At 33.6% G+C, this 20,564-nt stretch overlaps 2 protein-coding genes and 1 long non-coding RNA gene across 3 annotated transcripts in view; 1 reads left to right on the top strand and 2 right to left on the bottom strand.

Annotated features, from left to right (window-relative positions):
- Window positions 1–1,586: 1,586 nt before the first annotated feature.
- Window positions 1,587–20,564, bottom strand: part of LOC121117492 (alanyl-tRNA editing protein Aarsd1-B) — a 392,734-nt gene continuing 373,756 nt past the window's right edge. The window contains exons 2-7 of the mRNA XM_040711946.2: window positions 4,124–4,202; window positions 3,973–4,065; window positions 3,079–3,917; window positions 2,807–2,864; window positions 2,016–2,122; window positions 1,587–1,730 (exon numbers count right to left, since the gene is read on the bottom strand). Coding sequence (XP_040567880.1) covers window positions 1,613–1,730; window positions 2,016–2,122; window positions 2,807–2,864; window positions 3,079–3,917; window positions 3,973–4,065; window positions 4,124–4,159 — 1,251 coding nt within the window. The 5' untranslated portion in view covers window positions 4,160–4,202 and the 3' untranslated portion in view covers window positions 1,587–1,612. The remainder of the gene's footprint in view (window positions 1,731–2,015; window positions 2,123–2,806; window positions 2,865–3,078; window positions 3,918–3,972; window positions 4,066–4,123; window positions 4,203–20,564) is intronic.
- LOC121117493 (G patch domain-containing protein 3) lies at window positions 4,863–6,358 on the bottom strand. The gene is given in 3 exon segments (XM_040711948.2): window positions 4,863–5,068; window positions 5,070–5,668; window positions 5,736–6,358. Coding segments are annotated over 3 exon segments (1,137 nt in total). The 5' UTR covers window positions 6,223–6,358; the 3' UTR covers window positions 4,863–5,017.
- LOC121117494 (uncharacterized) lies at window positions 6,798–9,322 on the top strand. The gene is made up of 4 exons (XR_005864189.2): window positions 6,798–6,935; window positions 6,996–7,150; window positions 7,206–7,543; window positions 8,842–9,322. It is a non-coding gene; the product is annotated as an uncharacterized lncRNA (long non-coding RNA).

Raw genomic sequence — 20,564 nt, 5'->3', positions numbered from 1 at the left:
AATGTATCTGTTAACGTCTTCATAGAAGCCAAATAACATTAGTCCTTAATGTACAATGACCACGTAAACATTTGATTATATAACTAAGTGATGAAATACAAAAATAATACATCACAAGCATATTCAAATTGGCTAATTACACTAGGGTAACCATATTTTGTGTTTCAAAAAAGAGGATTATGGAGTTAATATTTTAAATTAATGAATATTATTATTGATTCTTGTTTTTTTTTATTTAAAGAAATAATACTTTGGATTTCTTTAATATTATATTTTCTATCTCAATCGATTTTAAGAATGCACTATTTGTTTTTCATAAAACCGGATATGTCATGAGTTGATTAAAAACTATCCAGATATGCTATAAAAAGAGGACATGTCAGAGGAGAAAGAGGACGGTTACCCTAAATTACACTCCATGAAGGAATTGAAAGTTAAAATTAATATCTGCATTAGGGAACTTACCCCAGGGCCCATTCTTGACTGGAGGTCTCCCGCTGAATAGAACTTTCTAAAAATTTAAAAGACATACACTAAGAAGAATTTGTTATAAAAAGACCATTAAAATAGAAAGAAGTCATTTTGAATTAACGATTAAATGAAGTATACACACTATTTATTAAGAAAAAACCAAATTTAAAAAAAGGAAAAGGGGCCTGAATATTTATATTTGTCACAGGCCCACACACTTGCAAACTTGCCCTGTCAATTTAAAAACCACTAATAATTAATCTATACTAATAAAGCAAAGTTTGTCTGTATGTATGAATCATTGAACCAAATGAAGGGATTCTAATACATAACAATGTAGATCTGCTGTGGTTTAGCATGTAGTATCGACCTTGTATATATGTCTCCATAATGTATATAATAAATTTTGATCTAAGAAATAACAACGTAGTCGCTTTAATGAAATATTGCAGGTGTGTGTATGTATCATCGAGTGTGTATACAGGGTGCACTGTACAGTGATCCTTGACGCATATCATATACTAATTTTTGATCTAAGAAATAACAAAGCAGTCGTACTTATTGAAATATTGCGGGTGTGTGCATGTAGCATCGATTATGTATAGAAGGAGAACTGTTTTTGATAGTGAGCGCTCTAGAGACCAAAGTACTTATCAGTCATCATATCATATTGTTTTTGTTTTTTTCCCAGCCTCTTATTATTATTTTATTATTCTTGAGGACAGAATACTTGTAGCTTGATTAGTATTGAGTAGTTGCGTCTGACTGAGCTCATAAAAATGGAAAATAACACAGATTATTTCTTGAGGAGTTATCTTCTCTATAATTAAAGGGAGATTTGTCTTTTAGCCGACACTTAATTACTCCTGGCAATGCCAAGTACTACTACTATTATAATATAGTAATTATACGAATGAATAATCAAATGACATAAAGCTTTTGATTAATAAAAGATTTTATACAAAAACTCATAGTTGAAAAACAACAAAGAAATAATGGGTTGCATAGTTCTAAAAATACATTATTCCAGTTAGTTTTCTTCTGATAAATAAACTCATATTGTTGAGTGAGTGAATTAAATTATTCCACGATTTGTAAATAATAAACTAGATATGTACGCAGTTATGTTGTTATATTACATTTATTTAAAGTGCTCTTCTACAAGGGCTACAGCTTTCTTATATTCTTTGAGTGAATTTATTTTGGCATTAAAACGATTTCCAGATCCCCCTCCTTTTCCATCCAAGTATTCGCAAATCCTGAACACGAAAAAGAAAAAAAATATTTATTGAGGATAAATATAGAAGAAATTACTTTCACCAAAGAGTAATAATAATTACAAAATATAATGTTTTACAATTCATGAGCTACGAGTTCAAGCCTGTAATTAATTTAATATTAATACAGATGATAAACGTACATAGTAATAGTAATAGGAACATTTTGTACATAACAGATGACATGTATAACATGCAAGACCTTGCGTACAAAATTAAAAAAAACATCGTTAAATTAATATATAATTAGTAAAAGGAAAGACTCACTTAGAACCTAGTTTTTTAATATCTTGAGGGTCACCAAAGAGTGCCAATTGATACGGATTCCCACTCTCACCGTTTCCAACGATTAAAAATATGAAAAGATTCAAACCCTGGAATACGTATAATATACATATAGCAATCATAGAAACAGATTAGATTTATAATATGTTATGTACTAGTTGTAACTTGTATAAGCTACAATTATTGCGCCTCATTACGCTTTATTTAATTATATTGTCCGCCATTTTAATCATTGATTTCATTTTGATCGATTAAAATTACTTGTTTACTGTGCATATTTACGAATATTATAATTGTGCACATGTAAACTTTAAATCTCCCACATAACCCTTGTCAATTAGTAATTTTCATTTCAATTATTCATCCCATTTTTTTAATCCAACTTGTACAATTTATTTACATAAGTGACAACTTGTACATGACATTTAAATATAATAAATATTACGAAATTTTGAAAATTATGTGTACATAGAGTCGTGTCAATCCTTATTTATTCGGTCCAGTCCTGTCTTAGGATGCTACCAAGACTGAACTTGACAGCAGTTTTCATAAGTTTAAATAAGGACTGACACAACCCTATGTGTACTTATAATAGTAATAATATAACATATAATAATCAATTATTTTTTATAACATAACATTTATATGTAATTAACATAAAAAATAGTTGCTAAAAGAAGAGTAGATCAGATAAAAAAACCAACTACTGAATTGATTTTAATTTATATTTTTAAGCATATAATAGTTATCAATAATATTAGATTATAGATTACCTTATCACTCGTAAGTTCCTTAATAAAAGTTCCTATGTACTCGGAACTGCCCTCCTTCCTGTTAAAAATATACATAATATATCTACAGCGTTTAAAAAAAAATCACTCATTATACAATATAAATATGATAGTTAAATCAATGCAAATTCAGTTTGACCTATACAAATACTTTCTAAATAATCCTGACATATATATCAATAGTATAGTATTCTATGTACTTAGTAAAAATTGAATAATGAAGCTATTAAATAATAACGGAAAAAGTGTATAACCTGTGGTCAATTATATATTTTGGGAGAGGATCCATATTCTTAACTTTCTCAGCTTCAAATAGAGCCAATTCCTTCAATAAATTCGAATTAATTTTCTTGGTGTTCTTACAGGACGTTAATGCTTTTTCAATTAAGGAGTAATGATCCAATGGTCTATTTTTGAGTAAATTTGTCAATTGTAACTCTCGATTAAAACAAATATCAATGTAGCGTTCCACTCTTTTTCCTACAATAAAATAGAGTACAAATTCAGTCGTTTTCTTAGACTTTTGAAACTGGAGGGTTTTTATGATTTGCAAGTGAGCTAAATTTTGAACATGAGTTCCACAACACATGTTTCTATCTTCAAGAATGTTCACTATGCGTATGAGTGCGTCCTTTGGAAGATCCTCCGGTAGACCCCGACTGTATGCTTTCTCTAATTCAGGATCACCCAGCTTATGTGTTGTAATGGAAACTGGAAGTTGATCCCGAATATATTGATTGGCCTCCTGTTCAACCACTTGAATGTCACTATTAGTAGGCACCTTATGCCCATCCATAAGTTCTAACTCGATGTATGACTGACCTACTTCCTCTATAGAATTTTCCGCCATCCACCAAGACTTAGTTTTGAGGCCTAGTTTAGTTTCTAAGACGGCAGATAACAAATGTTGACCTGTATGTTGTTGCATGTTATCGAACCTTCTATCCCAGTCCACTTTGAGACGAACAAGGTCATTAGGTACAAGTGGAGCGTCATTTTCTTTCGATGAAACCTCAACATAATGGATTGCTTTCCGTCCTTCTCGAAAAACATTGACCACTCGATGTGATCCAATAAACCCCGTATCATAATTCTAAAAATAAATTATTTTTATTAAATTTATGGCTAAGGAATAAAGCCAATCTTACTTGACCTCCTCCTTCTGGAAACAAAATGGTGTCTTCAAGTTCAACCTTTAAATATGGCTCATTCTCACTAAGAGCCACAATCTTTGTTTCAAACTAAAAAACAGAATAATTAATAAAGGAAATCATTAATAGGAAAAATGATTGAGTGTACTTCTTTGAGATAGCTGTCCCTTTGGCAGGCATACATTTTGATTTATATTGAGTAAGGTCGGAACTTATGGACAGAGACGACGGAGTCGGCAATATCTAGATGTCAGCTAAAGTTATTGTAATGAAATCACGTGATCATATTACGTCATTCATAAAAATATGCAAACAACCTCGGAGAAGGTGGACCCAAATATAGGCCTGATCATAAATGAATTCTAAAACAGATATTATTGTTCTGATAATTAATATATATTAGGATTGAAGTATTCCCAATTTCCATGTCTTTCATCGGGCATGTCAAAGATAGCGGATATATAATAGTATAATTACTAGAGATCTTTATTTGCAGCATTTCCCCCCAGGATTTTGTGAAAAGATCGTGTTTTATTCGTTCTGCTAGCACAAAATCAATGATAATATAACATATATATATATAATGATACTATCATTTGGGGCAAATATATATTAAAAGTACAAGTTATAAAAAACGTTCAGAACACCAACAGTAATAATTTATATAATTTGGTGCTAGAAGCTACAAATCATTTGAAAAAAAAAAATCGATTGTAAATCCAACCATATCTTCTACGAAATCAAGGAAATTCTCCATATAAAAATAAACGAATCTTTTAAAATAATTCTTAGTAGTGGCTGAATACTGATGTATTCAAAGTAACAATATGGTTTGAATCTATTTAATTACACGCTGGACATGCCGTTAATTAATCAATGCCATTGAGTTCCGTTGATATCAAAACTTTATTCTGTGAGGAGAATGAGACTTAACTTATTCCTATTTATATTAACATACGATAACAATGATTTAAAACGAGTCAGTCTCGATGCTTAAGATAGTTATCTGGATTTCTTTCATCATACTTTTCAACAGGATCCGTCAAGCCTGGATCATCATAAACGGTCGAAATAATACAATTATTTGTTTTTTTACGCTTAGATACATTCATGAAAGGAAGCAAGGCACTTTCTTTATATCCAAGTCCAAAACGATGAATTTGACCGTTATTGTTAATAGGTACCTTAATACCCTTATTTTTCGTAGACCCAAGTCCATCTCCAGCCTTCCAACCCTGTCTTCTCATCATCTTTTTCCCAAAGCCTTTTGTATGTTTTTCAAATACTCCAATTTTGGATTCAAATACAGAATCTTGCGAGGATCTATATTTTGCTTTGGATCTTTTGTAGTAATTTCGCATGGATGAATAGTCCTCACTATCTTTATCACCTTGGCATCCATCATATCTGGACATGTCAACATCCCAATCGTCAGCCTCTTTACTATCAATATCTACTTCTTTCCAATAGGAAGCATCTGTATGAAAAACCAAACCACTAGACCCTTTATCCCACGTCACTTCAACTTCATCTTCAAAGGTTCTCTCCTTCGTTCCAGCGACGTTGTCCGGATCTCCAGAGAGTACTCTTCTTGCAGATACATCGTCATGCAAGGATTCATGACGATCCCATTCTTCTAGGCCATTATCCTCTCTTGTATTGGTATCTATTTCGAAAGTAGGAGGACCATGGACTATAAAGAAAGAAAATTGTATTAGGATATAATATAAACAGATAAATCAGGTCATAGAAGAACATACAAGGAGACACTTGTCCATACTTTCGATTTTTGGTAGGGAAATTGAGTCTGAGCTTAGTGATGATAGTGGAGGGTAATTGACATGAAGAAATGAGAGGTTTGAAGTATATAGTAGAAGTCCCAACATTTCCTTTGGGCATAAGGGATCCAGGAGCTTTTTTCTCGACACCTTGATTTTCTTTGATGATTTTGATAATACATTTGGAAGGAAGGAGTTCCTCTCCGTGTGAGAGAGTCCAGTACGTATCATGATAGCGAATTCTAAATTCATCTCTCAAATCGGAAGAAGCAAAACTTGCAGAGACAGAGAAAAGGTTACTTGAATTACTCGCACTAAATTCACTTTGAGTTTTTCGATGAAGAAAATGACACAAAGTAAATTTATCTCCTTCCACAAAGTCAGAAAAGAAGAAACGAAGATGGTGAGAACGGTAATTAGACGGGATTCCTTCGATTTCCACCCACGACAGGCTATTCTTCTCCTCCATTTTATATGTTAATTATCATTAATACTTATAATTAACTGATTTCATAATAATAAGTTAATATAATAGCTAATACATAATAAATAGAATTAAATACATAAAGTAATAACTAATAAACTATTTAGCATTTACTAATATAATATTAACTATTATTATTAGCTAGCTATGATCTAAAAATGACGTCACTTCACTTTAAAAACAAACTTTTCCTCTTCTCTTCTTTATTATTGTAGGGAAGACCAGCGGAGGTTGTCAACCTAATACCGTCAGTAGTGATGCGAAAATTGAGTACCAAATGACGACCAAAGTTTGTCATTTGGTACTCAATTTTAATGAAATTAGTAAAAAAAAGATAACAAAAACTCGATATGTAAAACTTTGTAATACTAAGACATTGCCGCAGTTACTAAGGAACGACAAACAGATAAAATTTGTTTTAATAATATAGAATATAACTCCCTAACAAGTCCTAGGTGTGAATTCAGGTTTTCTACATTTATCGTGCGGGAATACGTAAACGTGTATATGTATAATCAGTTATGTAAATCGTGAGTACTTTTTAGCTGGTCCGTTTTGTTGAAATTGATTATCTGAAGAATGAATTTTCTATATCTTAGCAGCTGTGATTTTTATTTAATTACTGAGTAGTGAACTTCGTTTCCTAAAAAGATTCAATTATATTCAAAACCCTGATTGGACATTCTTATGGGTTCTAGGTAATTTTTTACTTAACATTTTGGCCTAATGTATTTTTTGCACCTACATTTTTTTCGCAGGTAATGTTTCCTCGAGGAAATTTTATCGCATGATATCTTCGTCGCTTTTTATGTTTTTCCGTTTTACTGTTCCAACTTTACTGTTGTATCTCGATCAGATTAATTATAAAATTATAAACCTAGGAGAAGAAGGAAAAAGGAATAATGATAAACAAGTAATCTGTAATCTTGTGCTGTTTTTATATATTTATTATTATATATAAAAAAAAGAGTAAGGAATCACAGATATGGGATGTTGAGACTATTTGGAAAGGACTAATTAGCTTGTGGCACGTTAAGGAATCATAGCCGTGGCCTTAGTTGAGGCTTGAAGAAATGGAAACAACTCCATCGATAGAAAGTAAGGAATATTTATTGATGGATCATAGGTTTTGTTCGAAGATGGTGGCTAGCCTCTTATTTCTCTACCGTATCTACTTTTGCTATCAACGAGATTAAATAACTCACGAAGTTGCATCTGTTTTCTTGGATTCATCTCACTTGGCCTTAGTCTGGAGCACTATATACTTGGAGAGTGCACGTCTTTTCAGAAAATACGTAGGTTCAATGTTAGTATAAATATTTCTATTAACCTTGCATAGGTTGACATAAACAATTATCTTTAGTATATCTACATAGCATTGAAAACTACTTTATTTGTTAAAAGATTATAGGTAATAATTAAAGTGCAAGGAGAAGGGGGGGGAGGGGAGAAAGACTAATTGTGTCATTGTTTAAAATACTGATGCGATTATCAGCTGCCTGCTTTATTATGATTTTTGAGTGTAAAACGAAAGTATTTATTAGCAAAATGTTTAATGAAGATATACTACGTATAATTGACTTAGACATTTTTTTACCCATTACAGTAGATTGAAAATGTCACACTCCATGAAATTGTAATTCATTATGAACCATATTCTCAGAATAATAACTAATGAAACGAGAGAGTAGAGTATTTCTAAATATATTTGAAGTTCCAAATTTAAAAAAGAAAGCTTAAATTAAATATAATCTACAGACTAAAAAGTAAACCATCATACATTTATGTTAAATATACAAAATTAAACAATTAGAATCATTTAACTAATAATAATAATAAATTGTAAATACAGAATATTGAAATAATAGATTGATCCAAATAATATTTTCTTGTTCTGACACCGGAATCCAGTTAAATATGTCATAAATTTAGGTCGCAAAACACAAGCGAGACGTGGAGTTTAATCAAAAAGATAATCACCCCTCTTCTTCATGTGGAAGTTGCTATATACAATTGTGTACAGGATAGATATATCTCTACCGATGAAATCTAACTAATTATTAATAATAAAGTAAATGCCAAAATCATAAAATTAGACAATAAATATACTAATAAAAAAAATGCAAGAATTAAATCCATCGTAAAGATTTAGAGCAAAAGCTAATTATGTAGTAATGTCCGGCGATATTACTCCTTATTGAGAGCATCAAAAAATATTCCCCCCCGCCGTTTTTTATGCTTATATAACAATATACATTATCATGAAGGATAAACACAATTGCTAATTATAATGCTAAACCTAATGTAACTACCCCCGTTGTTGTGACTATTTAAGCAATTGTTTTGCCTTTTATGAATTTCCTGAACACCGTTTCTTGGAGCTTATGGATCATAGCTAATCCTTAAGTGATAAAAAAGTAATATTTATTGACTATGTAATATTGGAAAACTTAATGATCATACCCAAGTCTTTAAGTGAAGAAACTAGTGTCAGACAAACTAGTTGCGAACCATCTAAAGTTACTACCCCCGTTGTTGTGACCATTTAAGCAGTTGTTTTTGCCATTTAACGAGTTGTGTATCATAATTCTTTATATTTTTTAGATGATGATCGTAAAGAAGTTTAAACCTCAGACTATGCTTTTTAGTGACCAAGGACTGACTCACGAAGAAATGGAAGAGCTCATATCGATTTGTAGCTTGATCTTTCTAAGTCTCACATGAATGAGTATAATATAGACTTTAATCAATTCATGAATTACTTCTCGACCTAAGAGTGATATTGATGGATGATAATCTAAAGGAATGTTCCAGAAACATTTTAGTAATACAATCAAATGTCCTTGTTTATTTCCTTCTCCCCCTCCTCCCTTCTCACAGCTGATTGTAACTGATCTCCTCCTAAACAGTTTTAGGACAATTGGGCGAAAATATTTTTACCGAAAGACCATTTGCCAAACGGATATTTCGCCAAAGGTCCATTTGGGACATTAGGCCGAAAAATTATGATAAATTTATTGATATATCCTTTTCCATGTTTTAATTCAATTTAAAATGATATTATCATAAATAGTTACTCTTCATATTTTATATATGTCCTATAGGTAAATTATTAAGTGTTCCTTTGCTGAAAAATATTTTATAATCATTAATGAACATTATATAAGGACAACACAGTAGTGGTTCACTGTAAAATGAATGTGGTAAAAATATTGCAGACAAAATCGTTACGTGGTAAAATTGTCGTTGAGAAACAAAATTCTTGTGGCTAATATCATAGTGAAGCAACATCACTATAAGCAATATAATTTTGTGTAACTTCATGCAAGATATTATTGTGTGCAATTTTGTTGTAATTTATATTACATTCGGACGATAAAATTATTGAATGATGTAAGAAACTTGGCATGCATACCAATTTAATATTCCTAGCCCATAAGTTGTACAGGTGAAGTGTTAGACCCCAGAGCAGTTGAAACTCTTCCAATGCCGCGTTTATTAGTATTTATTACCCTTGTAAAGACTAGTGGACTGTATAATTCGGAAATCTACCTCGGTAACCCTGTGTATGAATAGCAACCCTTGACTATGAATATGATAAATATTATTACCTCAATATATAAATAAAAACAGCAATATTTGTGATGAGAATAGGACTATTTTATTTAGAAGAAAAAAGCAATTTAGACCTCTTCCTGACAATAACATTGACTTAAAAAAGGGATAATTATTCACAATGAAGAACTACTTTTGTGGCATGCATTAATAGTGCGCCAAGTTAGAACTCTTTCATTCTTTTGGCGCTAATAGAAAAAAGGAGAAGTTTGGGCAAGTTCAATCTTGCAATAATTATGCTACAAGTTCAAACTTGTAATTATTAATTGTGCTAACTTGGTTTGTGTTGTGTCTTGACGAGGGAGAGACACAAACTTATTTATAGTTGGAGAGATCCAGGATGACAGAGAGACATGAGAAGAAATCACGTGGAGGAATAATATAACACTTATTTATAAGATCATGTGTATTCTTTATAATTATAGTTGATAATATTGTAGAGAAAAACGCGTGCAAGGAGGAGGGGAAAAAAAAGACATATGGTATCATTGTTTAAAATACTGATGTGATTATCATCTGCCTGCTTTATTATGATTTTTGAGGGTATATCGAATGTATTTATTAGCAAAATGTTTAATGAAGATATACTACGTATAATTGACTTAGACATTTTTTACCCATTACAGTAGATTGAAAATGTCACACTCCATGAAATTGTAATTCATTATGAACCATATTCTCAGAATAATAACTAATGAAACGAGAGAGTAGAGTATTTCTAAATATATTTGAAGTTCCAAGTTTAAAAAAGAAGGCTTAAATTAAATATAATCTACAGACTAAAAAGTAAACCATCATACATTTATGTTAAATATACAAAATTAAACAATTAGAATCATTTAACTATTAATAATAATAAATTATAAATACAGAATATTGAAATAATAGATTGATCCAGATAATTTTTTCTTGTTCTAACATCGGAATTCAGTTAAATATGTCATAACTTTAGGTTGCAATACACAAGCGAGACGTGGAGTTTAATCAAAAAGATAATCACCCCTCTTCTTCATGTGGAAGTTGCTATATACAATTGTGCACAGGATAGATATATCTCTACCGATGAGATCTAACTAATTATTAATAATAAAGTAAATGTCAAAATCATAAAATTAGACAATAAATATATTAATAAAAAAATGTTAGAAATAAATTCATCGTAAATATTTAGAGCAAAAGCTAATTATGTAGTAATGTCCGGCGATATTACTCCCTATTAAGAGCATCAAAAAAGATTTTTCCCCGTTATTTAGGTATGCTTATATAACAACATACTATTATCATGAAGGATATACACAATTGTTAATTATAATGCAACACCCAATGTAACTACCCTCGTTGTTGTGACCATTTAAACAGTTGTTTTTGCCTTTTATGAGTTTTCTGAACACCATTTCTGGGAGCCCATCAACCATAGCTAAGCCTTAAGTGATAAAAAAGTAATATTTATTGACTATGTAATATTGGAAAACCTAATTATCATACCCAAGTCTTAAAGCGAAGTAAGTAGTCTCAGACAAACTAGTTGCAAACCATCCAAAGCTACTACCCCCGTTGTTGTGACCATTTAAGCAGTTGTTTTTGCCCTTTACTGAGTTGTGTATCATAATTCTTGATATGTTTAGCTAAAATAGAATCATATTTTATCGTTAGATTTAAAAAAAAATTGCATACTTACTGTGAGATAGTACAAAATTCAGAGTTCCATTTCGATATTAGTAAATATTTTATACTTTTTACTGATAACTTGATCGTCATTTGGTGTGGATGACTCAAAACATTTTTATATTTATTTCTATAAATGACATCAGTACCAACATCCTCTATTAATTTAATGATGGTTCCTTGGGAAGGGATATGTTTACCCTTGTATTTCTCCATAAATTTTTTGATCGTAGATAATTATCAATGGATAAGGTACATGCAATAAACATCGTTGTGAGATCAGAGTTAAAGTCTGACTTGATGTATTCATCGTTAAATTGATTTTATAGATGAATATCCATACTCTAGTTATCAGATGAGGATAATGAGTGGCGTGTAATTCTAGACAGGGGACTAAAGGCACATTTATATCGACAAATCCAACAAACCATCTGTTTCTCATCCGGTAAGTATTTTCCAAATTCCTAGGCCTCCATTGTCAGAAATCCAGACAGAAGGCGACGTTATTTTAGGCATTTTATTCAGTTCTCTATCGACTATCCCCATCTAATATTATTATATTAATATTGAATAATAAAGGCGGGAATGATAACGTTCTTGCTTAATAGAAGAAGATGTATATTAATTAATCAATGATGCCATAAGTATTTCTTCTCTTCTCCTCGCACGCTTTTGAATTCTTACCAAAATTATCACCCTTATTTATAATACAAAACCCTACTCTAATTTATTTACAAAATACACGACTATTTATACTATGTAAAATACGGTTCTTTAATTCATAAAAGAAAATACAAGAAGATAATAACAAGGGGAAAGGAAATATGAAATACATTACAGTTTGTATAATGCAAATTGCAATATTATGTTAAAATTATATATTAGTTGCGACACTCCCCCCATGAGACGTTTAGCGATCTTGAGAGATATAAAGGTTTTATAATGAAAGACAACTTCATTTCAGGGAATAAGTAGATCCCTAGAGGCTGTTGAGTTAACATGCGCATCGTTACCCAAAGGTGGGATTATGTATCTTTTGATAAAATCGTGGTGGTAGTTGCGAACTTTCCCACAAAGTTTTTACTCGGCACCCGACTGTATAAGTCCGAAATACAACTCGACTATCGATCTGATGAACCCCCAAAACTACATAATATTACATGCTCGAAAGAAAAAAAAGGTATATATATATACTCTCTCCCCCCCCCCTCATCGGAACACAATTGAAATGCATATCAAACCAAATGGTTGATCCTTAAAACTGTGCCATCCTTGTTGAAACAGACCGAAGTTAGATTCTGCTAAGGAGTTTCCTGGCTAAGGTGAAAAACTTTACATTCCAAATAAAACCGATAGCTCGGAAAAACGGAGCATATGTAAACGGGGAACGCCTGCTTGTCCTGTAGCTTCCAGCATCCCGAGTCTCAACCGGGATTGAAATTCATTCAGCTGTACTCAAGATCAAGGAGTTTGGATTCCATGAGGTTGTAAATCCCATATAAAACCTCTGGTCAGAAGGCTGTAAGACTTCTGACCCACGGCAGGTCCGACTACTGCTGGGTTTTCCAACATGGTTTAAACTTATCCGTGTTTCTATCGGCTGTTCACGGATCAGAGCTGTATGTCAGAATGAAAAGTTGTGCCATAAAAAACCTTTTTCAGGTGGAAAAAACGGGTAAAACTTCTGAGGAAAAATGTGGCCCAACTTCCTTCCGACGTTAGTTCATAGGTATTTATTAGATTATTGATTCTATGTATATGAGGAAAAAATACTCGCAGTATTTAAAAAAAACGTCTTAGAAATTTTCCTTTATTAAGGATTTTATAATAACTTGGGTGGTGACTTCTCCTTCTTGCCCCTTCAAGGCTTTCACTGTTAGCAGAGTATTTCTTTGAAAGTTCCTCAATGAAGCCAGTAGAGTACTTCTCAGCATCCTCTAAGCGCGGAGGTGGAATGAGAACAGACTCAGAGGTTGCAGTTATTGCCTCCTTGCCTGGGTCAGTGTCAGTGGTTTCTCCTTCATCAGAGTCCTGGACGGATTCAACTACGAAAGAAGATCGCTCGGTCCCACCCTCAGGAGTCATTAATCCCTTTGCTTGGACGACTTTCAACATACCCCGTCCGCTTTCAAAACATCCATTATCTGAATTCAGATTTCTCAAGTCTTTACTCTTATTATTCCATCTCGATGGGAAGTTGTGAAGACTGAAGCAAAATCACTAACGGATCTTATGATAACCGTGTCTGATAAAGGTAGTTTTATCGAGACGGTCGAAACAAACCTTGGTTACTGCTGTGGATATCTACGAGAAAAACCAATTCTCCATTGATTTTTCTCTAGGGTGTCTGATTTAAGCAGAACAACATCCCCGTGTTGGATATTTTTTTGGAGAGTAGATTGTTTAATTCACCTTGAAGGGATACTTCATTCTTGTAACTATTCCTTTTGCCATATGGACCAAAGTGGATTCAATATCCGTTTTCTAGTGATCCACATGTCAGAATACGGAATATTTTCCATCACCTTTTCTGATGGTGCATTAATGGTGATGAGATTTCCGCCATACTGTAGTATGTTCGGAGATATGCTTTGTTCCCCATCTAGAGTTGTTCCAAGTGGGCTCTCATTTATCGTCCCAATTAATTCAGGAATATCCATTGGGAATTAGGTAATTTAGTCTTCTGAATAAGTACTATTAATTGCTTTTTGAAGATAGCCACCATACGTTCTGTGACTCCATTGGTCCAAGGGGCTCAGGGGTACTGAATTTCCATTCAAATATTCTCCTGAATAATTCTCCTCTTGAACTTTCATAAAGTCCTGATTTTTAAGTGTTTGTAGTTATTTATTTTCGGCTACAAATTGACGAGTATTATCCGAGTAGATAATTGCCGGTTTGCCATATCGGCCAACAAATCTTCTAAAAGTTTGTAAAAACTATCGTGTGCAACAAGATTCAATTATCTCGATGTGGATAGCTCTCGTATGAAGCCAAGTAAGTAAAGCCATCCATACTTTGAACGTTGGTGGATGAGGACAACGATTCACATATACTTCATCACATTGATGTTTACAATGTAATGGATCCAGATAGTCGATTCCTACATTTCGCCGGTAACTTGGATGGTCCATTCCTATATTAAGTAAAGGAGCTATTCTTGGGGACTTAAACTATACATATCGACACCTAGGAACTTTGCATAATTTCCAACCTAAAGATTTGACATCTCCATAATTACCTATGAACCAATACCGAGCTTTAAGTGTATTGAACGTTTGTTTCTGTGAAATGAAAGATACTTTTATGTGTATCAGTACAAGTATCTCAGCCAAAGTTCCCTTAGGTATAATTATAAGATTATTAGTGTCAAAAGCAATAGTGGAAGACACGTGTAATCGGCTCTCAAATCACTTCTGATACTTTGTTGTAAAAAACCGGAAGATTTCTGAGAGGCGATCCTGGGACAATCTCACGTTTTGCAGACTCAGAGCAGTTGCCTTTAACGATTTTTATTTCGTTCACAAGCCTGGTTTCTTGTTCCAATGTAATTAAAAGAGCTTCTGCCCATTCAGATTCTTCCCTAGATACATTTAGGGATTGAATAGGCTCTTTGCGAGTCCATCTCCTTATTTGGATAAGCACTGTTTTAATTTTAGATAACATAGAACATCGTCAAATAAGTTCATCTATTATCGAAGTAGACCAGGGTTGTACTTTATAAACAATAGCTTTATGACTTTCAGAAGGGATGGCCCTGATCTGATTAAAATATATCGCCAGATCAGACCCATTAGTCTTAGATTTGTTATCAGATACTTCAGTTGGTCAAGGCTGTTTTGGCCATTTATCACGTCATTCCAAAATAAACCTTGGCCGTGTTACCAAAACTCTATTCTTTCAGTAAGCTCATTCATATAGCACCCTCTACAAGACAAATCTACTGGATTGAATAATTCTGTACAAAACCTTACATGGGCAGTGAAGAGATTATCAAGAAATTTGCAAATTCTACGTTCTTCCCATGGCTTACAACATCCTTTACCTCTTTATATCTGCTACAGATTTAATAGGAGTCGGTAAATATGGCAGTATTATGGGGATAGCCCATTGCCATAAGTGCATTCTGAAATTTGCCATAGTCACATCCATAGTTAGAGCAACAAGTTCTGCTCGAACAATCATCAACATGTCTTCAAGCTTACTTTTCTCACAGAGAGTTTTTGGCATTAGTGAGCTTTTTGAGTAAACAAGTTGACTCAGCTTTTGCCTTCCTCAGTTTCTACAACGAGATAGGCAGCGACACCCATTCCTACATTGGAGGCATCTCCGAAGACAGCAAGAACCTTGATGCTTCCTCCGTTATAACGTGGGAAACGGAGATCCCCAGCCAAGGAAGGAGTCGACTCTTCCCTTTTGAGGCTTAGCTTTGTTTGCTTTTCTTCTTATGATAAAGTTTCAATCTGCTATCATTCTTGTAGAAATGGAAATTCAAGCATCTCCTGTTGAGGATAAAGTATCTCAGATCCTTTCTTTTGCACTAATTCTTAGAGAACATGGAAGTATTTCTGTCCTTAATTAATGAAGATCGATCTAATCATATGGAAAACACTTCTAAATTAAAAATGTGTTTCTTCATTTATCCAATTGTTTGTATGTATTATGTTTGAGATGTTTCAACATTAAAATAATAAACTAATATATATTTATGCTGTGATAATCCTAAGTAAACATATTTATTTTACCACAAATTAATAGATGTAACTTTTATGATTTTTTCCGATGGAATAAGATCTAAGTTACTTGAAAGTTACGCATTTTTTAAACAAACTAAATAGGTACAAGGTTATATCAAAATACTTGTACGACTGATGTTTGACTCCCACCACGTTTTTTAATATTGACGTCATAGTGTATGAGTGGTTGTGTGTTTTGTCGAAGTTTGTGTTTCTTGCCCAGCAGTTGGTACGATACATACAATTGAAAATTCTAAGAAAATTAAAGATCCCCGAAAAACAAATTAAAATATTTACAGATCTACAAAAAATAAATTATACCATACTAAACAATTTTAGCTTCTTATAAACTCACAAATTTAAAGTCAAACAACAACACAGGATCCCTGAAAAAAATAATTCAAAACAACAAAATATAAATTAAAACATTAACTCTTCCGTGCTATAAATAAACTATAAAATACAATAACTTTTAACTATTTACAATTCAACTAGAATGTGTAAAAAGGTTGCCATTTAGAAAAACTAAGTGGCTCAGCTTAGAGGAACTGATTTGGCTTCTTATGTCAGTGATTATCTTAAAGGAAAACGTCACCAATCTCAATGGAAGATTGACATTTAAAAACACAAAGTGCCTCAGCTTTGAGGGACTGATTAGGCTTCTTCTGTCAGTGATTGTCTGACCTGTTTTAGAGAAGATTCTCTCCGAGGTGAATAATGTTGTAACAATCAGTCTCACATGTGCGAGGCGTAGGTAGACTGAAACCTTCCTTTCCTACCTGCTAGTGGGTCAGCTCTTCTCTGGAAAAGGGATCCTCACGGTAGGATATCACATCCATAATTGAATCTGCTGAAGAATTCCTTCTTTTAGAGTCTCCAGTTACTCGTTCTTCGAAGAAACTCTGAACAACAGATTCTTGTGGCCTCTCTTGCTCATCTTCTGGTCCCTCTTGCCCGCCTGGGATTGGAGTTGGCTGGCTCAACCTTCCTGCTACAGTAGTTATTCTCTGAATAGCTTCATCAAGTGCTTTAGTTTCATTGAAGACCAGTTTCTTGAATTCCAGATCAAGAGTTATGGTTCTGTCATAACAGAGTTATATTCCATTCAATGGAGCTTTCTGTCCATGGTTGCATACAGAGTATTTACTAGCTCTTTCACATTTGTTGTGGTTATATTGGTCTGGTTCTCAGTTGTCATTCTCTACAGACCTATTCAAAGGATTTTGGAAGCTGTAACAGTGCTGAAAAAGATTCAATGGCTTACATATTATGCTCTGATTTTTAAAAGTGTTTTCATTATCTTTGGTGATACCTAATCCACTTTTTATGGTGGTAATTCCACAACAACACAAAATAATAATAATGGGATAAAATTTGTATACTGTACTTGTCTGTACTGATCTCAACTGAGACCTGCTCAAATTGCTCCAGAATAGTGCATGCCTCCTGCTGATTGGCGAGGAGCTGGCTTCCATTGTTCTCTTCATAGGGCCGGCTCATAGAGTTGTTACGTTCACGAACGAAACATCACTCATCTAGATCATCCCGACCATCGTTAGCAAAACTGAAGAAAAAATAAATAAATGATTTATGGATATATTTAATATTTAAACTGGTTCAAATAGCGACGTAGAAAAATGTACACTTTGATCTTAATTTAAAAATGAAATGTGCTAAATGAGTAAATGAAGCAGATTTGGAATTGTGAAAAATTCTTATTTACATCCTGCTTGTCTTCAGGTCCGTCAACATGTCTAGACATTGCAAAAATTATTCAGAAAAATGTTATTACAGATGTGGCCAGTTCACAACTAAAACCCAGCCACGAAGCATTACATCAGATATAAAGAAAAAATACAAGTTATACTTTGGTTGTAATTTAGGGTACCAAGGTAAACTATGGGCGCCACACCATATATGTTCGCGGAGGCGTCCACTGGATTATATATATATATATACCGGGTAGGGCAACAAAATATGGACTGCTAATTAATGTTTAGTTTCTCATTACTATCAAAAGATTTAGTGGTCTTGATATTCTGTTTCTGCAGTCCTTTTTACATAAGGAAACTATGCTCATAATTTATTCGTTTCATGATCATGAGTGAGCAATAAGCAAAAAGGTAGCGCATCTCAACTCTCATAGATGCTGGAGTTGATTTGATGAAGATTACGGACATTTATAAGTGTTCTACGAGCCTGGTTTTTCAGTTAGCCCAGATGACAAAAAAATAGAGAGAACTCTCCTGAATGTCAGGATGTGAAGGCACAATTCAAAGAGGGAAAAGAAGTTTTTATAAAGTTTGGAAAATAATCTCACAAAGTCGATGAATAGCCTCGCCAACGACTTCAATGTTACTCCTGTGACCATCAGGAAGGATATAAAGCACAACTAGATTAGTTTCTTTCACAAGCACCGTATACCACTTTCTGACTGAGGATATGAAAGCAGGAGGCTTGAGAGGTACAAGAAAATCCTCACATGGCTCAAGGCAAATTGGTTATTTGTGAAAATTTTCTCGGATAAGAAGATTTCCAATTTTGACCAATTCTACAACCACCGGAACGACCACTAGTTTGCAGAAACAATAGAAGTGGTCCAATGGGTTTACCACACCAAATATCCACCCCAAATATTGGTCCTCGGTGTTGCGGCCTCTGATGAAAAGAAGATCCCTCTATTTTAAATCTAGGCTGCACAGAAAATCGGCTAGGATGCCTACTATAAGGTTTATAGGTATACCATCTTGCCATGGTGATGTCCAACTATCCGTAGGATAACTACGTGTGGACTAAGGGTGGCACCCCCTCTCACACGTCCACTAAATCCTAAAAGTTCTGATTAGATATCATGTATTCTGCCAAATAGATATGGCCCTCTTCCTCACCAGATTTGAATCTACTGGACTTTTCTATGCGGGGCACTTTGGAGAGAGAAACCAACAGAACCTCAAAACCAAATATGGACTCACTGAAGTACTCCATATTGGCGGCATGGGACAACTTGTCAGAGGAGTTTGCCATCAACTTCTGCATGACCTTCAGGCGACGTGCCAAGGCTCTGATTGATAATGAATATTGAGTGAAACTGATAATAAATGGAACAAAAGAAATTAATATTATTAGTTAAATAATGAAAGATTTAATCAGCCAACATGTGAATTCAAAAATAATCAATACCGCACTAATTTCGAAAAGAATGGTATGAACGGCTTGAATGGAACTGAGAGACTAATAAGGGAAATGGTGCTGCATTCTGCTATATTGGTTGAAAAACTAAAATAAGAAATGTTTCCTGCAATCCCAAGTATAAAAAAAGCTTCAGCAAAAATGTTTTTAGAAGCTAAAAAATTGCTCCTAATAAACTCCTGAAACACAAAAAAGTTAAGGGCATCGACTATTGAGCAAGATGAGCAAACTCTGGCAGGGTGAGAATGTCGCAAGAAGACTAGATACCAATGTGTAAGAAGAAAGTAAACAAAACACCTAGTATCTTCCAACAATAATAATTACGTTGAAGTATTTGGTGAAGCAAGGACAAGCTATCAGAGGACACAGTGATCAGAACAGTAATTTCATATCATTACTCCAAGTTCACTATGCAGGAGTCAAAAGCTAGGATAATGAGCTCTAACGGAGGACCTCTAAGACATCAAATCAAATACAAGAATAAATTTTGAACACAATGTATAGTAATGTGTCAGCTAGCTGGAGAAATAAATGCCATTCCATTCGCTATATTGGCAGATGAAACTACTAATGTCTCAAGAATGGAGCAGCTCTGCATCTGTGTTCTGACTGCATTGGATAACTTGAACGAAAACTTCCTAGAACTATACTCCCTAGACCAATGCGATGTGAAATATATTTTCAAGACAACAAAGGATGCCTTGATGAGGTACAATCTTCCACTAAGCCTTTGCCGTACAGTATGTTTTGACAGAGCCTCTTCGTTTCTGAAGAAATATATAAATTTATATTAGATAAGACAAGGAAACTAGCGTTGCAACTAGGCAGCAGGAAGAAGAACCAATCATCACAACAACACACTGCTTCATGCATTCAGTCAATCTTTTTGTGCAAGACATGATCAAGCATGTTCCCAGTTTAGAAACTTCCTCATAACAGTGAAGGGAAGAAAAACTTCTTTAGAGATTCCCCAAAGAGAGTTTCCATAGTTAAGACTGTGGCAGAAGCTCTTGGCTGTCCGTAGACTCATGTCCAGCCTCTCTACCCCACACGTGAAACAGAAAGCTCTGAGCAACATCAAAGAGCAGCTACTGCTCTGAATGAAGCCTTGATCACAATAGA

This window comes from Lepeophtheirus salmonis, chromosome 5, assembly GCF_016086655.4.
Source record: "Lepeophtheirus salmonis chromosome 5, UVic_Lsal_1.4, whole genome shotgun sequence".
Lineage (NCBI taxonomy): Eukaryota > Metazoa > Arthropoda > Copepoda > Siphonostomatoida > Caligidae > Lepeophtheirus > Lepeophtheirus salmonis.
The sequence above is the reverse complement of the archived record's forward strand: the minus strand, read 5'-3'. Positions and strand labels throughout refer to the sequence as shown.